Source organism: Euprymna scolopes, chromosome 35 (genome assembly GCF_053919585.1).
Source record: "Euprymna scolopes isolate OS-2025 chromosome 35, ASM5391958v1, whole genome shotgun sequence".
Classification (NCBI taxonomy): Eukaryota; Metazoa; Mollusca; class Cephalopoda; order Sepiida; family Sepiolidae; genus Euprymna; species Euprymna scolopes.
In genome coordinates this window covers 36,475,840-36,501,135 of record NC_136516.1, presented here as the reverse complement: position 1 = coordinate 36,501,135, position 25,296 = coordinate 36,475,840, and the positions used below count along the sequence as shown (strand labels likewise).

The 25,296-nt window shown below is 34.2% G+C and overlaps 1 protein-coding gene across 1 annotated transcript in view; it reads right to left on the bottom strand.

Moving 5' to 3' along the window:
* Positions 1–25,296, bottom strand: part of LOC145259603 (collagen alpha-1(XII) chain-like) — a 150,659-nt gene that overhangs the window by 47,113 nt on the left and 78,250 nt on the right. The window contains exon 6 of the mRNA XM_080117259.1: positions 2,635–2,668. Coding sequence (XP_079973385.1) covers positions 2,635–2,668 — 34 coding nt within the window. The remainder of the gene's footprint in view (positions 1–2,634; positions 2,669–25,296) is intronic.

Below are 25,296 nucleotides of genomic sequence, written 5' to 3'. Positions count from 1 at the left end.
ATTTATTTTAAAGGTGACTTAGTATTTCATTTTACTTTCAATCAGTTTCTGTTTTTATACAAAACTCTACTCTGACTTCTGTTTTGTTTTTTTTTTCTGTCGGACAGTGTTAATATTACCCCGGTATTTATGTGCAAGGTGGAACGATAAAATTGTCGCCCTAGAAAAGACGACATGATTCCATTCACGTTTAATGAAAACCGGGTTTCTTTTTTTGTTGCAGACCATTTATTAGTTGGCCAGTTGTATACAAATCCCAATCATGTCTGAAAGTGACACAATGTTCAACAAGCGAGATCAGAGATGCGCCGCTGTACAACTCATGCTCTCTACTGATCTAAGTTGTGACAACAGGACCATTGCCAGCACTGTCAAAATGTATCGCTGGATTCCCATGAATAACTGAAACGTGCCGAGGCTGATGAAAACAAAGTTTCCGGCCGCGGTCAGAGTCTTTGGTGTAATTTCAAGTGAAGGCCACATCATGCCACCTCACATCTTCGAAATTGGCTTGAAAGTCAACACCAAAGTGTATCTGGATGTGCTGAAGAGTATTGATATCCTCTTGTTCATTCTGGTGGCCGCTGGCAGACCCTGGATGTGGCAGCAGGACTCGTCGCCGGCCCACAAGTTCAAAGAAACCCAGGCTTGGCTTCAGAAGGAGTGCTGCGATGTTGTACACTTCTCTCACTGGCACCCTCCTTCCCCGACCTGAATCCGCTGGTCTACTCCCTTTAGTCATACGTCGAGTACATCACAAACATGACCTCCCACAACACCAAAGTCAGCCAGATCGCCACCATCCGCTGAGTATTTACCGAGCTCCCGCCGGCGCTTGTGGAAAAGGTATGCTTCCAATTCCGGACTCGCATCGAGGCGGTGATTGAGGGTGAAGGCGGCTACCTTGATTAGATGTCAGCTCTACTACATAATCAAGTTAACTGAATTGATTTTTTTCAATAAAAGTTTAAAAATAAAGCTGTAGTGTTGTTTTCTTTAGGGCGACACTTTTGTCGTTCCACGCTATATACATTTTTCCTTCAAGGTTATCACTTTCTCACAGTTTTCCTTGGCTTTTTTTCTCTAACCTGAACTTGCTATCTCAACTATTCTACACCTGCTAGTCCTAGAACTCTCACCCATTTTTTCAACATAGCCATAAGTTTTCTGTTCCTACAAGACAAGTTGATTTAATAGATAATGACGTGACCTGATAATCTGGGTGTGTCGAGATGGAATCCAATCCATAATATTGTAACACTTTTTAATTGAAAGATGTCAGCAGCCTACACGCAAAAATGCCAACAATAGAATCAAGCTGGCTAACAAAGAAGTACTATGGTAATTTATAGGAATTTACTTTACAATTCTTGTGTATAATAATGATCTCTTAAACCAACACATTTCAGGTGAAAACATTATTACAAAAAATTATCCACAGTTACATTCTGACATATTTTGTTTAAAAAATAGTGAACCGTCAATTCAAGCCAATAGAGATTACTCACTTTGTTATACTGAATTGGTCCCGCAACTCTTCTATATAAAAACATATGATAAAATGTAATAATTCGATAAGTTCTAGTTTTACTTTTTTCAAACGGATCATTTTTCATAATTTTTGGAATTCATAATAACTTCGACATGAGACGTTAAGTAGGTAATAATGGTTTAACCTGAAGTGCGTTAGTTTAAAATATCACTAATATACACAAGCACTCTACTTTATATTTTTCGTTTTTTCAGTGTTATATGTTCATTGGCGGGAAATTTTAGATCGATGCAAAACTTTTGGCCGATTTAAAATTTCCATTTTAAATATGAAAAATTATAACAATATCGAACTTTAGTCCCTATAACTTGATTCAATGAAGTTTATAAAAGTTCCCCTATAACTTGATTCAATGAGATTATAACAGCCCTCTATAACTTGATTCAATGAGCTTATAAAAGCCTCCCTATAACTTGATTCAATGAGCTTATAAAGGCCTCCCTATAACTTAATTCAATGAGCTTATAAAAGCCTCGCTATAACTAGCCTTCGTTCAATAAGCTTATAAAAGTTTCCCAATAACTTGATTAAATAAGCTTATAAAAGTCTCGTTTAAAGCAATCTGAATTGTTTTATCATATCTTCTAAATAAAAGATAATCCGAGGGAATTAGGTCAGAAGAATAAGGCAAGATTTAACAACGAAATTCTCCAAGATCTTTGGTCAGTAGTTCTGTGTGAGAAGAAGCATTATCATGATGGAAGATGTTTTTGTTCATTAATGAAGGTTGTTTTCTACTTAAATATTGCAGAAAAATGGGAATGGCGCTTTAATAATCAGATAGAAATTCATAAATTATGGCGATATGTTTAAACAATAAAAATATTCATAAAAATACATTAAAATGGTTAAAAATGTCGGTTCTACAAAGAAGTAAGTTTTCGCAAAGAACTGATAGATTCTTTATCATATCTTTTTCATATCCATGAGAATATCAATTTGTGTTATTTAGAATGCATGAGTTAATAGTTGGGCTTACAAATTTTTTCGATAGAGTTTGAAAATAGACGGATAAAAGTAGGTAGCCTTGTAAGAAATTGAAAACTGGTAGATGATGAAAATGATTTTGTCGAAATACTTACTCATTTCCATCGGAAGACTGTAGACTGCCTCCATCTGAAAAAGAAAAAAAAGAAAATAAAAATAAAAAATAAGACATATGAAATAATATGATATCCAAATGCGTGTTTTAACAATAGTGCTGATGTTTCCTTATAAATAGTATGTTGGTACAAAAATAATGTCGCTTTTGTATATGTAGTTGAACGTCAAAAAACAACATTACTTTTGCACCAAGAAAGTTTACAAATTTAATTCAGAAAAGGATGCTTATTCATTCAAAATCGGCAAAGAGTAAGGGGTCTGTTGGTATGAGTGTTTTGTTTTACGGCATATCAACGCTTTCTATGTAATTTAATGTCGAGTAATTTTGGTACAAAATGATACGCTTCAACTTTTTACTTACATAAAATATTTAATTCTATCTATTAAATAAACATTATATATACATATATACGGAATACCTTTTTGACCGCTGGTTATAGGCGACATAGTATATGACTTCTCAAGTAATTTACAATGCAAAATAAGAGGAGATACTTAACCTTTAGGTTATAAAAAGAATATAAAAAGAATAAAAAAATAATAATAAATGGTCCCTAACCGAAGTTAAGATAACAAGAGATAAAAACCTATGAGGAATGGATTGTTCAGAGACCTTACTTATCCTCCCCCCCTACCTAACACCCACCCCTATTCGATGACAAGATTCTAATTTTGTAAACGATATAAGAAAATGTCTTTGTATCTTGAAATTTCAGTTTTCAAAGGGTAATTCTTAGCCTGAAGACGTAATCTCCCCAATAACAGGTGATTGCAGAAACATGTATGCACATATGTAGACATCAATATTTGTATAAATAAATTTTATATATATATATATATATATATATATATATATATATATAGTCATCCATATACAGCACTGTTTCGCTATATCATAGCTCATCAGTGCGGCTAGACTAGCACTCGTCTTTAGCCAGAGATTAAACCTACAACCAACTTCTTGACAGTCGGCAGTTCTAACCTTCAGCGTATGGGACCGGTGTCGGTGATAATGCCCATTCACATAGACATTCGAACAGACAGTTTCGCATTAGCACTACGTAGCGAATACAATCATTGTATGCCAACGCTCTATTCAAGGAGGGACATATTTAGACAGCAAGTCACTGCCAATGCCTGTCTAATTGAATAGGGCAGTTTTCTTTTTTATTTTTCTGCTTTTTTTTTACGACCATTTCTTTTCTTGTCTGGTGGTAAATTGTGTAATATTGAACCGAGTGATTTTGTGTCGGACATTTTTTTTTCGAGCACTTGATCTTTATTAGGAGTACTTTTATTGTTGAAGAGGCTTTTTTTTCAATTGTTTTCATATACATCATTTATTTGAGATATATATATATATATATATATATATATACATATATATTTTATATCTATAAAAGTGTGTGTGTGTGTGTGTGTGTACATTTCCCTACGCTATAACTCTGTCAATTTTAAGCCTACAGATTCGAAATTTGATATACAGGGTACTGAGATTTGGAAAAATCGATGTGATTGGTTTTCGGACAGAAATTTGGCGATTAGGAGGTCAAAGTTCAACGATGTGACCTTTGAGAACTCTACCAAACTGCTCCTACAATTTTGGGTCTAAACACGTGAAATTTTAGATATAGGTTCCTTGGACATGGATCTAACTTAATAACTTTATTAGAGTCCGAAACAATAAATGTTAAGGGGTCATAATAGGGGTCAAATTAAAAAAAAATTGACCTTTTTTATTTTATTTTTTTGCTCAGCATACACCTCAAAACACCCGGGCAACGCGGGGCAACCATGCTAGTATATATATAAAGATCGTTTAAAAAAATAGGTCTCTTATTTTTAACTCAAAAGCTAAAACGTTGAAGAGCTACGAAGACGAGAATGGTATCATTAAAACAAACAACTTCGTGTGCTCCATAATTTATTCTTCTACGCACATAGTCACCACCATTCTCATTTGATGCTTCGGTCGTAAAAGACCGGGGCGCACTTTGTCACTCACATCTCTGTCGCCACTCTGAAATCGACCAACTCATCTCCTATCAATGTTGATATCGCCTGCATCGGATTTATATATTTCACAGGTGCCGATGAATATTGATTGGTTCAATGTTCCCCGCATGTAGGAATTCACAGACACATCTCCGCTTCTGACGCAAGTCCATGACAATGGATTGCTTTATTAGAGTCTCACGTCGTTAATATTTGCAACAGAGAGATAAAAACTTCAGGTCATGATGCATAAATTCAGTTGTCATAGCAATCTATTTTGCGATCCCGTCCGATCTATTCGGGCGGAATAAAAATAGGAGCGATTACTTTTGAACTTTCCGTCGTACATATGCATGTATGTTTGTGTTATATTATATAAATACTAGAAGAGAGATCCGATGTTGCCCGGGACTGATTCAGGATCAACAAATATTTCACATTTTCAAAACATTTATTGCCATCGCAAGCGGTGAAATCGATTAATTGCCTGTCCTGAACAAATAAAACCAACTATCTAAGCAATTTGGAAAAGTCTCAATCAAGATATAATTCTACTAAACTTGATCTTGTAACTAGAACATGTTTAAATTTTATAGTTTGTCATGAGAGAACAGTTTTCCTCTTTTAAATATGAAGAAATTACCATTTTCCTACATAAATAACCATATCTAGAATATAAAGCTGAATGTGTGTGTGTGTGTGTGTGTGTGTGTGTGTGTGTGTGTGTGTGGTCACGAATAGGCTCCTATATGGTTGACTATTTTAAAAAACTGATTACATATAATGATAGAAGATGTATCGAGACACACGAATGGGTATGTTTGATCTGGCAGAACGGTGGTTCATTAAAATCGTGGGGTCTGCGTTTGCGCCTGTCCACAAAGTATTAAAATAAAAATAAAAAAATAAAAAAAAAAGTTTACAAGTGTTTTTGATATAGATGTACATAATAATACTTTGATAAGTATGTTTTAACTTAAATAGGGATGGTATAACAAAATTGTGGGGTCTGCGTTCGCGCCGGGCTTCCATAGAATGGAAATAGGCACAAATTTTAATAAAGACTTTTCATATCTATCTGCGTAAGTATACTTCGATAATTATGTTTCAGTTTGAAGAAATATGGTATAATAAAATTATGGGGTGTTCGTTCGCGCCTGACCTCCATAGAATTGAAATATGCCACAAATTTAACATGGTTTTTTAATATAGATCCACAGAATATTGTGATAAGTGTTTCGGTGTGAACAGGTATGGTATAATAAATTATGGGGTTTATCTATTTTATTTTTACTTTCATCATATTTTGCTTTGGTTTTGATACCTCCAAAATTTAACCCAAATTTACAACCCTTGATTTTCATAAGCTATCATACTTTCATAAATCAGAGTCCATTTTCTGTAGGCTGTTTTTGAACCCAGTCAACGACGGGTACTTTTGCTAGTAAAATATAAAATAAATATAAAATATAAATACATATATATATATAAATATAACAAAATAATATAAAATAATATTATAATATATCATAATATCAAATATAAAAATAAAACATAGAGAGATCTAAAAATAGAACAAGAAAATGGTTTTTTGGAGGACTCAAGGAGTTTCCAAAGTCGAGATGTTACATTTTTGGAAATTTTAGAAGCTTTGAATCCATATGACTATAAGTAGACGTTAATAGCATCATAACTTCAGTTATTAAATCAGCTCTGAGAAGAAACGCTAAGTTGGGGCGACCTCCAACTATTTTTTGACTCTACCCTATTTCCTGGGATAAAATCCGGTCGTAAAGAATTTCCTAACACAAGCCTAATGCAAATACCCTCACAAATTACCGGTATTTGTAAATATTGATTTCCTAATCTTATATTCTGACCAAAGTAAAAAATATTATATTTTCTCAAACTCTGTTATTACTCCGAGAAAAAAAGCTAGTAACAAAAACCTGAGTTATCTCTCTTACACTTATTTTTGTAAATATTTGTTTCCATTGTTTAACTGTTCAGTAAATTACTTTTTGGTCCCCCGAAAAAAAGGAGGGTGGACCTGTAAATTCAGCCTTGTCCGTTAGTCCGTTCGTCTGTCCACACTTTTCTCAATACTTACGCCTTGAATTTGTTTAAATTTTGCACAAATATTAAACATGATATGAGAAAAAAAAAGTAACAGAACGGATTTTCCGGGAAACTCCTGTTGGCCCCACCCCCTAAGGGTGCCTTTCGAGTTAAAATTGCTAAAATTGACACTTTTGTGCTTATTAAAAAAAAAAATGATGTTTTGGATTTTTATAAAACTTTCTGAAAAGTTGTAACTGATGTCTACTTCATTTTGTTTGTCTATACTTCTAGATAACTCTTGGATGTACCCCCCAGTGGCTCTTTTAGGGCTAATTAAAAACAATCCATTTTTTATAGACTATTTTACCAACATGAACTGAATTTTAAGAATTATAAAACCTTGTGGATCGTCTGGGCGCCCTTACTTGGTTGCTTTAACCTTGCCTCCGTGTACGCACGTGCATACATGTATGTGGATGTGCGTGTGTGTGGACGCGTGGATATATGTATATCTATCCGTTTTCGGCCAGAAATTTGGCTGTTAAGGGGTCAAAGTTCAACGATTTGACCTTTGAGAACTCTACCAAACTCCTCCGCCAATTTCAGGTCTAAACACTTGAAATTTTAGATATAGGTTCCTTGGACATGGATCTAACTTAATTATTTGATTTGAGCCCCAAACAATAAAGGTCATAATAAGGGTCAAAGTTAAAAAAAAATTAACCCTTCTTTTTTTTTTTTTTTTTTTTGCTCAGCATACACCTACAAACACCCGGGCAACGCCAGGACGAAATGCTAGTATATCTATAAAAGTGAACGTGTCTGTGTGTGAGTCTTTGTGTCTGTATGTCTGTGCACATTTCCCTACGCAATAACTCTGACAATTTTAAGTCTACAGACTCAAAATTTGATATACAGGGTACTGAGATTTGGGGAAAATCTTTGTAATCCTTTTTCGGCCAGAAATTTGGCTGTTAAGGGTATAAAGTTCAACGATTTGACCTTTGAGAACTCTACCAAACTCCTCCGCCAATTTTCGGTACAAACAATTGCAATTTTAGATATAGGTTCCTTGAACATGGATCTAACTTATGACTTGATTTGAGCACAAAGCAATAAATGTTAAGGGGTCATAATAGGGGGTAAAAGTTGAAAACAATTTGACCTCTGCGGTCTCTACCGAATTACTCAGTCAATTTCTGGTCTAAACATTTGAAATTTTACATAAAGGGTATTCAGATATAGGGCAAGCTTTATAATCGGTTTGGGTCAAAAAATTTTAGTTACCAATATATAAATGTATGCATGTATGTATGCATGTATGTTTGCATGTCTGCCTAAAACATTCGACAGAGGCGACGGAGTTTATCAATACTAGTATCGTTTTGACGGTTGACCTTTCAGACGACAAATATCGAAAAATTGGCTAAAAACATTAATATCTTCACCTTCAACTGGGCACTTTTCTACAGGGTGGGGGGGCTTTTTTCGCCGATATTTTCGAAAGTCATCCCCTCCTTTCGATTGTCTAGCCTTAATTTAAACCTACGCCACTACCGGTTTAGCGGTGGTCGTAACGGCAAAGACGTCAGGTTTTTTCCGTTCTTTTCCTCCTTTGCGACACGGGTTTGAGCCTGCCTTCCTACTACCACTTTTTTTTTATCAACATACACCGCCAAACACCCGGGCAACGCCAGGCTGAAAAGCTAGTATATATATATATATATATATATATATATATATATATATATATATATATATATATATATATATATATCATTATATATTGTTTTATATATATATATATATCATTATATATTGTTTTATATATATATATCATTATATATTGCTTTATATATATATATCATTATATATTGTTTTATATATATATATATCATTATATATTGCTTTATATATATATATCATTATATATTGTTTTATATATATATATATCATTATATATTGTTTTATATATATATATATATATATATATATATATATATATATACAGAGAGAGAGAAAGAGACAAACAGACAGACAGACAGACAGACAAACCGTCTAGTAATCCTTGTTTGCTTGAATAATTAAATTCTGGTTTCGTTTTCGATTCTAACTAAACACACCCACGTCATTTTTTTACAGTTTAAATTACGATTATACATGTGAGTGTGCGTGTGTGTGTGTGTGTGTGTGGGCGGGTGGATATATATATATATATATATATATATATATATATATATATATATATATATATATATATATATATATATATATATATATATTTATATTTTATTTGCAGTTTCGTGTTAGGGGTGTCAAAAATTCCTACAAAAATTCTGATACACCTACTCATACTTGTGTGTGTATATATATATATTATTATTATATATATATGCTTGTGTATATATATATATATATTATTATTATTATATATATATATGGATATATATATATATGGATATATATGGATATATATATATATGGATTATTATATATATATATATATATATATATATATATATATATATATTTAATAAAATGTAAAAAACTCGTAATTTCTCCTTTAAAGGTGGGTTATTTATTTTATTTATGGATTATACTTCCAAAATAAACTATTAAAGTTGTTTTAAAAGTAATAGAAATATTTTTTTTTAAAATAGTAATGAAATTAATTGAATTTTACGAGTTCAGTATTTTTCAATTTTTAAACTTTAAAAATCTATCAAAATTTTTCTATTGATTCTATTTTTACGATATTTTCAGGGTCAATGTGAAATTTTATGCTCTTTCCAATAAACCGAATATAATATTTTAGACAAACATTTTTTTTTTAAATTCACGCCCCCGCCCCCATTTTCAAATGTATATTAAAAAGTAAATAATTAATTTATGTACCAAAGTTTTATATATCACAAATTGAAGATAAAAGATCAATAAATAATATATTCAACTTTAAAAACAAAAAAAGTAGTGTTTTTTAGAAATTTACCTGTAAAGTCCGAAGTTTAAAACCTTTTTTTTTTTTAAATTCACTTTGTTTGTTTTTGTTGTCTTTTTTTTTAATGAAACCTTGGCCCTTGCTCCTTTAATTGAAAAAAAATTAGGGCTTGAATGACATTTTTCGAGGAGTTATAAGCTTCGAAAGATGGCGGGTGGAATTATTCAATAGTTTTCACGAAATTTCTGACACTGCTATAGCGTGGGTGCCCAGCGTTGCCCGGGTGTTTGGAGGTGTATGTTGACCCCCCCAAAAAAGTGGTAATAGGAAGGCAGGCTCGAACCCGTAACGCGAAAGAGGAAAAGAATGGGGAAAAACCTCACATCTTTGCTGTTACGACCACTGCCAAACCGGAAATGACGTAGGTTTAAATTAAGGCTAGACAATCGAAAAGAGGGAATGACTTTCAAAATATCGGCGAAAAAGCGACCCCTTTCTCAAAGGTCAAATCCTTGAACTTTAACCCCTTAACAGACAGATTTCTGGCCGAAAACCGATTACAAAGATTTTCCCAAATATCAGTACCCTGTATATCAAATTTCGAGTCTGTAGACTTAAATTTGACAGAGTTATTGCGTAGGGAAATGTACACAGACAGACACACATACGCTTTCACTTTTATATATATATTAGCATGGGTGCCCGGCGTTGCCCGGGTGTTTGGAGGTGTCAGCTGAGCAAAAAATAAAAGCAAAAGAAACGGTCAATTTTTTATAACTTTGACCCCTATTATGACCCCTTAAAATTTATTATTTGGGGATCAAATCAAGTTATTAAGTTGGATCAATGTTCAAGGAATCTATATCTTAAATTTCAAGTGTTTAAACCCAAAATTGTCGGAGGAATTTGGTAGAGTTCTCAAAAGTCAAATCGTTGAACTTTGACCCCTTAACAGCAAAATTTATGGCCGAAAACCGATACGTAGATTTTCCCAAATCTCAGGACGTTGTATATCAAATTTCGAGTCTGTAGACTTAAAATTGACAGAGTTATTGCGTAAGGAAATGTACACAGACAGACGGACACACAGACACGTTCACTTTGTAAATATATATATATATATATATATATATATATATATATATAGAGAGAGAGAGAGAGAGAGAGAGAGAGAGAGAGAGATAGATAGATAGATAGATAGATAGATAGATAGATAGATAGATAGATTAAACAAAAATATATACGTATACATAAATATATATGGAAACAATTTTTTGTTTACTGTAAAGATTTTACGCAAATATTATGCAAGTATAAATCATGTAGAATATCTGTATAAATATAATTACACGTAATAGATAACTCTAGATGATCATTCCATAAGAAAACCGAGAAAACTAATAGGGAATTAATATAAATGAATCTTTAAAAGAATATGCAAATTAGCTAGATCTTTTGCTAGTGAATGCATTTCCACAACCCATATATAAGAAACTTGTATTTTCTTTTTAAATAAATAGAAAAAAGGGATTTTAATATGAATATCAATACACACAAAAGAAAAACGAATTTATAGTGTATATATATATATATATATTATATCTCGGCGGCCTCGGCTGTGGTCACTCCTGTGTTGTGTTTGTCTCTCTCACTCTCTCTTTCTGCTTGTGTTTTCCCCCCTTTAGGGTAGGATGTGATTGTGTGTGTTTTCTTTTATTGGTTTGAAAATGTGTGTCTTATAGTATTATGAGGTTATTTGCTTCCCTAGGAAGGTGACTGTGATCCAAGGTCGTTACTCATATGTATGTGTGAGGAGGGGGGGGGGAAGAACCAGCTCTCTCTATATATATATTACATTAAAACATATTGTCACTTGGAACATTAACGGCTACTATTACGGATCGAGTGTAATATGCAATTGTAGGAAGTTAAGAAACAAGATGTCCGCCAACACCATATTTAAACTTCTACAAATAAATGCAGTCAAGTAAACACGGGGGAAATTCTAATCAAGCAGTTAGTGGGAAAAGAAGAAAGTCTTTCAGCATCCAGAGACATCAACAGTGAAATGGTGGAATTTTGGGGGGTTTTGGGGCTCGTACATCGAAGTTGCACAAGCAGTTCAACAAACCCCATTTTATTATTTAATTGAATTTAGTTTTATGAAACGGGAAAAAAAGTTTGGGAACCCTTTATGGAAATTAGGGCACGTATTATTCTTTTGGGAATTTTAACAATAGGTATTTAGCATCAAGTCGTAAACATTTCCCAGTTTCAGTGAAGTACTTTAAAGGATTTTATGGGCAATATATTCTGTTTAAAATTCAGATATTTCAGATTTATATTAATCTAGCAGGGGAGCTCAGCGTTGCCCAGTTGTATAATACGCTTAAATATAATATTTTAATTTAGTCAGATTTAGTCAGGATGGAATACTGCTGCCATATCTGGGCAGGAGCTGCTAAAAACAACCTATCCTGCCTTGACAGAGTACAAAATAGACTTCGTGGCTTAGTGGGGGGATGCCCTTTTCTCTTCCCTGCAACCTCTCTCCCACAGAAGAGACGTTGCGAGCCTATCTTTGTTTTATCGTTATTTCCATGGGAGGTGCTCGTCTGAACTCCAATCTCTGGTCCCCCATCGCCAATCTTTCACGAAAAGCACCCGTCTAGCTGAATCCACTGTCAAAAATTTCCCCCACTCTATATCTGTGCCTAAATCAAAACGTAGATTCCATGAACAAAGCTTCTTTCTTAGAACTGCACGCCTGTGGAATGCTGTTCCGTCTGCCTGCTTCCCACCTGACTATAACCTGGATGTCTTCAAGTCCAACGTAAACAAATTCCTAATGAACCGCCCCCTTAAGTAAACACTTCAATAAATCTCCACACTAACGTACTGTACTTGCAATAACACTTATCCCTGAGTGGCTTCCGGGCCTTGATAATAGTGACCACCGTGTAAAAAAAAAAATTCGTATTTATTATCGATTATTTCATATTATATTGTACCTAATATATTTACTTCAAACAAGCAAGCAAGGATGACTGGACGGTCTATATATATATATATATATATGTATATATATATATATATATATATATATATATATATATATATATATATATATATGCATTCATATATGTGTATATATAAATTTAACAATATATATATATATATACATATATATATACATATATATATATATATATATATAGAGAGAGAGAGAGAGAGAGAGAGAGGGAGAGAGAGTAAAGAAAAAAGAAATAAGGAAAGAAATAAACGCTGTCTGTTACTTCTAAACCCACTAACGCACTCCAACATATAAAACGGACGTTAAATTGAATATGATTAAAAAAAAGAAAGAAAACGTAATTAAATACTAATTCAAGAAAGAAGTAGAAAATAAAGCATAGGTTTACTTTCGACAGCTCTAAGACTCTTGCTTCCTATATTTTTGCCTTTATTCATCACATTTCATTAACCATATTTACGACAAAGGAGGAAGAATTGCTGTTTCTTGGTCCAGTATCTGCTTTTTTACAAATGCATCACCATATAGTCAAGGCCAGAAATCCACTCGGGGATAAGGATACGGCAAGCATCGGTACAATAGATTAGTAATCAATTAGTGATGGAAATTTGGTATAATTTGATTATTTAAAGGACGGATCAACAAGAATTTGTTTACATTGGACTTGAAGACCACCGTATTGTAGTCAGCCGAAAATCAGGTCAACGGAACAGAGTTCTTCAGGCGGGCAGCTCTTGGAATAAACTTCGTTCATGGAATCCACGTATAGGTTAAGGCATAAATAGAGTGGTGGAAATTATTGATAGAGGTTTTTGCTTAATATGTGTTTTTTTTTTTGTGTGTGAAAATTTAGCAAAGAAAGACCATAGATTGAAACTCAGACGATCACTTGCTATGAAAATATCGATAGAACAGAAACAGGCTACGTCTTTTCTGTGAGAAATACATTGCAGAGAAAAAAAAAGGGCATCACCTATCAGGTCTCGGTTCTGAACTCTGTCCAGGCAGGATGGGTGCTCTGAGCAACTCCTACCCAGCTGTGACAACAGTACTTCATCCTAGGACGCACTTGGCTTTTAAACAGGTAGAGGATTGCATCGGCAGTGAAATATCTAACCATTTTTCCGACAAACTTGACTACAGATTTTAAGTATGTGTTCGATTTTATATCAGGAATGATGGTCAGACACAGAAACTTCTCAAAACATGGTACGTTCCCAAAACGAGAGCCATTCATTTCAATTGGGGCCAGATAGGAGTCAGAGCGCTGGTGATGAAAAGAGAGAAGCTTGGTTCAGATACATTAAAATTAACGAGCCACGTTTATCCCCATAGCACCACGTGCTCAAGATCAGAGGTGAAAAAAATCAAAGAGATCGTGGTCATCGCAAGCCTTTGAAGTGTTGCCATAGATGGTAGTGTCGTCTGCATAAATGTGTACGAATGATCTAAGAATGGGATTTGGGAGATCATTGATGAAAATTAGGAGGAAAGTTGGGTCCAGGATGGAAACCTGAGAGACATTGGCGTTAATACTGTGAGCTTCCGATTTCTGCCCGTCAACCGCTACTATAAAAACTTGTCAGAGAAAAAGGATTTAATAATTGAGAAGACATTTCCAGCTCTGTCGTAGCTAGAGATCTTGTGAAGTAGACCTTTATGCCATACCCTGTCAAAATTTTCTTCCTGGGATTCTTATGGGTAGTTGTGCTCTCGATGGGTATCAACTATAAAATTTCTTGGTCTTTTTATCATCAAATCTTTGTTGAAGTTCATAATATTAGAACCATTTCTCTTTCTGCTTCTCATAAAATCGGTGCTCTATCGCTCTGAGCACTTTCTGTAATTTGATTAGCCCACACCTTTTTCTTCACTGCAATTTCTCTCTCACAGACGTGATGTTGCTAGTCTCAGTTTTTTAGCAAATACTATTATGCTATGTTTTCCTCAGAAATGTCTCATCTAATTCCAGCTTTCTTTGTTCCAGCTTGTTTGACTTGCTGGTCTACAGGTCTCCGTCAATTCGCTGTTTTAATTCCGCATTGTAATACAGCTTTTTTATTCCAGTGGTTTTTTTGCAATGACTGCAAGATCGTGGAACTCTCTTCCTGCTCACTGTTTTCCTTCTACTTACAACTTTGGCCTTTTCTAAGACTAATTTCAATAGACATCTTTTGTCTTTGTAATAATCAGCTTTCGTTTTTGTTAAATTCTTACAAGTGGCTTCATACTTTGTCTTGAGCTATTTCCATAAAAAAGCCTTTGGTATTCAATTGCATTAGATCTATCCATATAACAGTTATTGCTGATTTGTCTTTGACCTTGAAGTAGCTTTTAAGCTCCTTATATTAAGTGGCTTCAAACCTTGTCTGGGACGATTCCATAAAAAAATATAGCCCCTACGATGTCTTACATCCAGCAACTAAACTGCGTCAATCGCTTTATTGCAGATAAGTAAAATATGAATATTTCACTGAATATACCTCACAAAAAACTGAAAATTGTATCATCTAATCACTGTTTCAAGGTTAGTCATTTTCCAAAAGTTTATTCCAATCAATGCGATATTCACGAAGTTATGACATTTTATTTATTATCAAGTAATTTATACTGTCAGTCGCTTTATTGAAGGTCTTTTTAAAATGCCAAAAAGGGGCGATTAACGATTATGGAAAAAGAAAGGATTGTTGCTGGACTCGCAAAAAGATTGTTCATCAAAGATTTAGCTATGAAGCTGGAAAGGGATCCAAGAACTTTGGCTTCATTTGCCAACAACCCCAACACCAAATCCAGAAAGGATAAAGGCATCAGGAGAAACCTTTCACATCGTGATATTCAGAAAATTCGTAGGGAAGTCAACCGAAACCCAAACAGCACCAGTGCTTCCATTTTTGCAAGATCTGTAATCGCTCCCAGATTCAGGCAGGCCAGATTTAATGCGTTGAATGAGATGGCAAGGAGCATCAACACTATTCTAAGGCCTCCATTGAGCTAACAACATAGATGAAAACGAATGGCTTGGGCACAGAATTACATTAAAATGGATTTCCAACGTGTCCTATTTACAGATGAGACCCGTTCTACTCTTGACGTCAGGATAGATGGGTCAAGGTTTGGAACTCGAACGGAACTCCAACCCCTTACAGAGTTCATCGCCAACGAGGAGGTAGAGTTATCATGTTTTGGGCGGGAATCATTAAGGATAAGTTGGTCGGACTATTCCGAGTTCCAGAGGGTGTAAAACTTACCAGCAATGCGTGCACGGCCTTTTTGGATAAACATTTGTCACCATGGCTAGATGACCTACCACTGTCACGTCACTTTCAGATGGTTTTTATGCACGACAATGAACCATCCCTGTTAGGGCGACTGCAGCCTTCCTTGAATCTATGGGCTTCTCTGAAGAAACCCTCATGAGCTGGCCACTGTGTTCTCCGGATCTTAACCCCATTGAACATCTCTAGTAAATATTGACATAAGGTGTTTATGAGGGAGGAGAGCAATTTACTTCAAAGGATGCCCTGTGGAGGAAAGTAGTTGATGTCGCCAGAACGATAACTCCTTTTCAGATCAAACAATTGACTTTTTCGGTGGGCAAAGGTGGACAAAGGTTGTTTAAAGTTATTTTTTAAAAAATGATGGATATGGCGATAAATAATTCATTTATTTGAGGCTTAGTACCTAGGATGGGCTTTTGTTTATTATTCTTTAACAGAAAAATATAATAAAAAGTAAAGTTTTCATGATTAGACATTGTATTTTTGCCCTAATACAACATTTTAAGAGACCTCCAATAAAGTGATGGACAGTGGAAATTCCTTGATAAAGAATAAAATGTCATAACTTTGTGAATATCGCATGAATTTGAATAAAATTTTGGGAAATAACTAACCTTAAAGCGGTCATTTGATTATATAATTTTTATTTTTTTGTGACGTATATTTAGTGTAATATTGGTAGTTTACTAATCTGCAATAACGTGATTGGCGCAGTTTATGTCCCCAAATTCATAATGATCGGTTCATTAGTTTATGGCTGAATTCTGTGCATACAAATACATCAACATATGCTTAAACCTAATTTTATATGTAGATCGATATTATAAATAATTGACACAATATATTGCCGTCCATAGACTTTAAAACTAAAACAAAAATTACGTTTCTGTATTTTTTAGATGAGGATTGAAATTTTTATTATTTAGATTCTTTAGACTAGTGTTCTCATCTTGGGTGCTATTTTATTTATTTATGTAGTCACCAAATATCAAGGCCCGAGGGCCACTCGAGGATAAGGGTTAATGAATGTACAGTAGTCAATGGGATAATATCGTAGTAATCGTTAGTAGTGGAAATTTGGTAAATTTGATTAAGGGGACGGTTCAACAAGAATTTGTTTATGTTGGACTTGAAGACGACCAAATTGTAGTTAACTGGGAAGCAAATAACCGCCAATCGTCTCCAGGTGAATCCTGTCGAACTCGGGTGCTTTTCTGTTGAACTCAGGATCTCTACAGAATTTCGAACTTTGGTTAATCCGCGGAGATTGCAAGTTCTCGTTCCGTTAATCCTTGTTCGGGTGTAGCTTATCAAACTTGGAGCTTGCTGATATAACTGAATATTATTATTTTCTTTTTTTTTTTTTTTTACAGATTTTCCGATTTTTAATCGGGTGAATGCCTGGCATTCTGTAGTATGCCCCATTCTCAACAAAATCAAAAAAAAAAAAAAAAGGACAGATAGAGAGAGAAAGAGAGAAGGAGATACAAATAATGATCGATGAAAAATAAGAGAGGCAAGTAAAACAATACAGAGCGAGAGAGGAATAGAGTTATATACAGACTCAGAGAGTTAATTGCAAATTACGGCTAGTTAGAATAATTAAATTAAACTGTTTTCAAGCATATCTCAATCCCGAAACTAAAGACTATCTCAGCATGTATTTTGTGTGGTTAAAATAAATAAGAAAAAATGCCTTAGGGAAACAAACGTTGATTAACTCAGTTTTAGTGATTTAAGAGAAATGATTAATGTTCTTATTTACTTAGCTCCTCACGAGGGCAAAAGTTAGACACAATATAGTATAAGCAAGTGTTTGGTAAAGAAAGTTCATTAATTAGTCACAAGGTTTAGAAGTGTGTATGTCAAAGTGTTTATAGTGTGAATATTCATGTGTAAGTAATGTATGTATGCGAGTATTTGGCAGCGTGGCCTTGTATATGTGTGTGCGTTGGTTTATTTTTTTCTTGTAAATACATGGATGCCAATATTGAGAGGAATCACCCGGCAGTAAGTGCCACGTAAAACCTAAACAGATTTGTAAAGGCAAAACATTGAGAAACACAAAAAAAAGGGTCATTCTGGATTGGAACAAAAATAAAAGCCGACGCAGTCTAGAAAAACGTCTTTCCACGGACGGAGGACAGAAAAGACAAAGAGCAACATAGTCAGAGATAATACATTTTCTTCCTGGATAAAGGGCCGTTTTTTTAGTCAAATGACAAATTACAAAATTTCCATTCAACTTAGGCATTACGCCTCCTTTTAATTTTGAGGATGCGGAGGTGAGGTCGGGTGTCATTTTTTTAACAACAAAAACATTTGTTTATGCTTATCTAGATTCTTTCGCCAAAATACCGCATTCAGGCTATGGATTTAAACCTACATAAAATATACCCAATTGTTTAAATGGGATAAGGAATATATATATATATATATATATATATAGTTATGTCTCGGAAGTAGAGTGAAAAGCACATCTTATTTTTCTTTTATTAATATTATTTTTTTTCCTTGTACACATGTTTGTGAATTATTCCATGGATTTCTGCCTTTGGATTATTATGGACCATCTTCATCCAATTACGGGATGTCTTTGGATTTTACTTGTACAAATGGAAATTCTTTTAACTTTCTTGAGGTTTTACATTTGGATTTTACCGGCACTGGATTTTTTATCTTCTACCAGACTATCCATTCGTGTGTAATCTCCTTTTTCTTTACCATATTCCCTCTGCTTCACTTTTTTTTGTTTTCAAGTAAGATCTTTGACTTACTTGTAGTTTCATCGAATACTTCTGCATGCAGAATCCGATCCCGCATTTTGCTAGTTCCTGCCCTCTGATGAGGGGGAGAGTATTTCTTCGAAACTCCGCGGATTAAGGACTATCCATTTATCTAGTGTTTCCTTTTCAGATTAAATATGTTTTTAACTCATTTCAAAGTGTTTTTTGAACATATTTTATTAACTGTTTGCTCATATATATATATATATATATATATATATATATTATTATTATTATTATTATTATTATTATTATTATTAATATTATATTTTCGCCCCAAACTAGGCACATTGACATTTTGATGTAGGGGGCTATTATCAGGGATATAAGTTGCAGGGATACTATGTAGGGAATGTAGTAGTAAGATGTCTGTTCACATTACACTTGAACTTCTGCATGTCAGTACAGTTGGAAAATCAGGAACCAGAAAAGAAATTCCAAAGTCTAGCAATTCTGGGAAAGAAACTATTAGAGTAGAAGTCTTTCTTACATCTAAGGATCTCTACTTTGAAGGGGTGAGATTTTGCTGCTTGTTGAGTTTCTTGGAGGTATTTACGTAGAGGGTGTACAAGTGCTTGTAGTTCGTCGGAGCATTCGCCATTAAAATTCTTGTAAAACAAAAGGATGCAACATTTCGTCGATGGGACGGAAGTTTAAGCTTAGATGACAGTCAGGACCTATCAGGTTGGTGACTCTTTTTTGAACCCTGTCGAGGAGTGAGAGACTAGTAGCAGATGCACAAGCCCAAATATATGTAGAACTTGTAAGGATGGAGAGTGGGGATGTCTACAAACACCTGCAAATAATGAAAAATTAAGAACCAAACAAAATACTAATTGGGAGAGGTTAGTGAAACTACCCGAATCCTTTGCTAAGTGTTAGATCACCCACTGTTTTCCAGATCAACTGAAAACAAGGAGGTCAGTCTCTGAATGGGAGTGGGAGCTAAGTAGAGATATCACAAATAGAAAGATGGGGATGAAATATCAAGATAAGTGATTTCATCCAATAAAGAAACAACATTTAGAGGTGATATAGGACAAAATAAATACGGAGAGTGGACATATTTGAAGCTCTATGGTACCAAAAAAATGACAATGGATAAGTGCTCATTTATTCTGCAAGCTAAGCGTCTTTTTAACTAAATTCTGTTGCATCATGTATAATGTTCAGTTTCAAGTAGTGCTGGGACGATTCCAAAAATGTTCCCGATACCGATACAATTACCAATTCCGATTCTTTTAAATCTCTAAATATCTATGCCACTACCTCTATCTCTACTATTATATAAAAGGAACTCTTTGTGTCTGTGTATCTGTTTGTCTGTATGCCTCTGAGTTCGTTCCCTATGGACTCGAAAACGACGGGGTCGCTTTTTATGAAATTTTACGCGAAGGTTATTTATGTGCTTAGCAGGGTTCTTAGATAGGTTTTGTGCCGAAATCTTTCGATAAATATCGATAATCGAAATAACCTGATGAAAGAAGTAAAGAACAGGCGATTTTGACCAAAGTTAACACCTTACACAGCCTAACATCAAAGTGCAGTTGATAAGTTTTATCACCACACAATCCGAAAGGCGTAGTATATAAAATCAACAATAGGGTATTTTATATGACAGGGGCGCGTTCGAAATTAATGTTTCTGTTTAAAGCACAATTTCAAAAGGATACATGCTTTTTTATTTTAAAAATAAATTCAAACCATTATCACTGCACAAGCAGTAATGCCAAGTATATAAAATCAACAGTAGGTTCTTTGATATGACAGGGACGCGTTCAAAATGAATGATTGTGCTTAAAGTTCAAGTGAACCATGATACTTGACTTTTGCATTTTAAAAAATAATGCAAGCTATAATATATAATAATAATTTTATAAAATTAACATTAGGTTCTCTACAGTGCAATGTAGACTACAATATATTGTGAACTTATTGACTGCGAGAGGCATGTGAACCTTCTTCCAGGTGCATCGCGATGAGCCCCTTAATTAGAGCAAGTAATCGATTGATTTGATTGAAAAATTGGTTATTTTATCGATTTGGATGATAATGAAAATATGGGAGTGTGAAACATTCGTTGAGCATCATTCAATCCCCGGTAACGTTGGGTCATCTTGCTAGTTTAGCTATAAAGTTGTTGTTTTTTTTTTTTTTAATTTCCAATATGCGCATATATCCTCATTAATGTAAAAAAAAAACATTTATGGGCAGGTATTTATAGATGTCAATTTTACTGATATTTAAAATCAATAAATGTTTATCATTTTACGATCAAAGAAAAAAAAGTTTTAAACAAAAAGCAAACAAAAAATAATAAATGAAGCATAGTTTTTGGCATCGAAAAATAAACACTGTTTTATTATTATTATTGTTATTATTATTGTTATTATTATTATTATTATTATTATTATTATTATTATTGCGAGACCGATTCCGATACCCCAAAAGGTTTCAATTTTTCTGATCCTTAATTCCGATTAATCGTCCCAACGCTAGTTCCAAGAAAAAACAAATTAGATAAACTCAGATTGAGTACAATAATAGATATGATTAATGTTATTTTTTTATATATAAAAAAAAACAGGGGTTTAAAAATGTGTTTACTTACGGAAAGAAGGGAAAACGCAAGAACGCAGAAAATAATAGACGTCTGCAGCTTCATTGTCGATATTTCTTTTTTTTTTTTTTTTTTTCCTCTTTGCTATATTTTGGTCTCCACCAAGATCAGAACCAAATTGTAACTTTCGACCGTTCGCTTACAGCTTATGAAAGAACTGCAGACAACCAACAGTTTATATAGGCACTATATTTTGGCGGCAATACCAGACGAAGTCAACTGAGACGATTTTCCCGGGCGACCGGAAGTCGACACTGTATTTGGAAGTACTTACTAGAAAATCTATACGACGAGATTACCGCCGGGACCCTCCCATAAACTCGAAACGATAAATGATATAACCCTCCTCCCGTCTCCTTTTACTTCATTACATCGTTTTTTGTTTGTTTGTTTGTTTGTTTGCTTTTTTTATGAGTCTGTTTACAGAACGTCACGTTAGACGTCACCAAAAACAAAATGGTGGACGGCCGACGTGGTGTATTGGGGAGGAAATGAAGAATGCATTCGCAAGGCGTTATGTATAAGGCGGGTCGTGTGACATTTACAGTCACAGACATTTCTTCTCTGCGATTTGCATCATAGAATGTCTCAAATTAAATTCAGATTTCCCAAGAGAGGGGAGCAAGACGGGGACCGAGACAAGAAACTTTTAAAACTACGTTGCAAATTACTGGCTTTGTAAATATACCCCCTGGCCTCTAAGTGCTCGAAAAAAAAAAAAAGGATTTTAATAGAAAAACCATATTCACGATAATTGCAATATATTTAACAGTCGATAAATCGTAAGCAAATAAACAACAGCTACTAATTTATACCAAACGTATAAACATTTAATTATCTACCGAATTGTATACTTTTAACATGCTGAAAATGCTTATGATTACGGGCGTCGTTCCAAAAGTAAAATCTATTTTTGTTTTTAACTCCAAACGCTTGAAGAGCTACGAAGATGGGAGTTGTAGCATTAAAATGAGTGACCTTTTGTACTCGAGAATTTATTTTTCTACATAGTCACCACCATTCTCAATGAACTTTTGCCAACAATTTAATGACGCATCTATGCTTTTGACGCCCGTCTATGACAGTAGTTGCTTTCTTAGACTTCCACACCGGCAATATCTGCAACAGAGAAATGAAAATTTCAGATGATAAATGCATAAGTTCTGTTTTAATATCATAACAATGTAATCCTCTCTGATCCATTCGGACGGAATAAAAAAATAGGAGGCATTACTTTTGTAAAGCTCCTCGTATTCATTCATTTATTTGCGGACTATTATCCTCATCGTCATAGTTGTTGTTTCACGATGTTTCGACCAACTATTCTTCTGGCCTTCGTCAGGTGGTTAACCGCAACGGGATGGGAATGCTGAATCTCTTAACTGTATCTTCAGTAATTACTGCCTTCCATAGTTGTTGTCGTCTCGCCACGTTTTAACCAACTAATCCTCTGGCAGGCTTTGGGTAGGATTGAAACCGCTATCTTAAGACACTGCTGACCTGGAACCGTAGAGATTCAACACCTTTATCCACCCCGAAGGGCGATCAAGGTTGGATTTTTTGGTCTTATTAATTCAAGAGTTTCGTTCATATCTGGTCTTCCATCGCGGGTCGTATCGAATGGTATATATATTTTTTTATTATTGGAATACTTTGAGATGAGTACGGTTCCAGGTGTACCGAAAGCCGGCCGGAGGATTAGTTTATCAAAACGTGGGAGACGACAACTATGGAAGGTAGTAATTACTGAGGCTGCAGTTTAGAGACTCAGCATCCCTATCCTGTCGCGGTCAACCACATAACAGAGGCCAGATGAATAGTGGGTCGAACCGTCGTGAAACAATAACAACTATGAAGATGAGTATAACAGTCCGCAAATAAATAAATAAATAAATGTACAAATTACTTATCTCAAAGGATATCAAATATATATATATATGTATATATATATATATTTATATATATATATATATATATACAGGGTGTCCATAAAGTCTGGCTGCATAATCTAAATGGTGCCCACAAAGTCTGGATACATAATCGAAAGGGTGCCCACAAAGTCTGGATACATAATCTAAAGGGTGCCCACAAAGTCTGGATACATAATCTAAAGGGTGCCCACAAAGTCTGGATACATAATCTGCAGGGTGTCCACAAAGTCTGGCTACATTAAGTGGCCAGACTTTGTGGACACCCTATATATATATATATATATATATATATATATATATACCATTTGGTACGGTTCTTCGTATTGTTTAAGTGTAGTTTATTGTCACACTAAAACTAACATCTGTGACTACTTAAGTAACATTCATGTTAACAAAATAATGACAAAACCCTATTATACTGTTAACTACCAGTCTGAATGGCAAGCTGTTTCCCACAACACAACTCTCATAAAACCCCTCTTGATCGTCCACTTTTATACACTCATTAGACACTTACTCATTAGACACTCACTCTCAGAATAAGAGTTAATGCCTGGAATAGTGGCATTATGACGAACTAAAATATACAACAGCATCCCTAAAAGGAGTACGTAATGCCTGGGAAGATTTTATCCTGATTAACGAACATATACAAAACTTTCCTCCTCCAACGGGGAAGTTAATGCCTTGAAGGATAGTGTCATAACGAAAAAAACGTAACTACTCTGTTTCCCCTAAGGAGGAGGTAATATCTGAGATGGTGATATGATGAACGAACGCATACTACACAAATCTCCACAATGCTTGAGAGGATAGAATCATGAAAACAGAAAAATATACACTACCCCCACTCCAAAAAAAAATAGAAGAAAGTGATGTTTGGGAGGATGGGGGCACGACCACAGAATCCCAAAAGAGGAGTTAATGCCTGGGAGCATTATATAATATACTTTCTATGAACTGCACACTTATGGGACTTTCTTTCGTTTGCCTGCTTTCCAGCTGATTACAATATGGTCGTCTTCAAGTCCAACGTAAACAAATTCTTGATGAGCCGTTCCCTTAAGTAATCCAATTTACTAAATTTCCACTACTAACAATTGCTACGATATTGTTCCATTGACTACTGTACACTCATTAACCCTTATCCTCGAGTGACCTTTTGGCCTTGATAAGTGGTTACTGCTATGTAAAAAAAATACATTACCCCACTCTAAATTCGGCATTAGAAGATGGTACATTGGTCTGATAAGAAAGCATAGTAAATTAAATTAAACTAAAAGTTAATATAAAAACAATCGGGTAAATAAAATGTTCATCATTAATAGAAATAAAAGTATAAGACAATCAAATACTAAATGTGCATGAATAATAGAAATAATAGTATAGTTTTGGCGTCAGACAAACAAATACCTAATATCCATCATTCATAAGAAATAATAGTATAGTTTCGGCTTCAGACAAACAAATACAAAATATCCATCATTCATAAGAAATAATAGTATAGTTTCGGCTTCAGAAAGACAAATACCAAATATCCACTAGTTATAGAAATAATATAGCTTCGGCTTAAAACAAACGAATATCAAAGTTTTATTGGGTTACCGAGTAATTTTTTTGTCCGTCATTTATCTCGAGCCCTTTCGTCTCCAATCGCAATTGTAATGCATCCACAGCAATTAAAATTGCTTGAAGCAATATATATATATATATATATATATATATATATATATATATATATATATATATATATATATATAGTTAAAAAAGATTACACCATAATCTTCTTTACTCTTCCCTTCCTAATAGACAACTTAAATCAAAATAATTAAATAAAATTCAATCAATAAAACAAACGGAAGTAAAATTAATTGTATATAAAAAGGCAACAAAAAACCTCTTTAACAACAACAAAATTGCTCCTGACGACGATCAAAGATCGAAAACTCTCGAGAAAATGTCTGACAAAAAATAACTTGGCAAGTGAAACAAGAAAA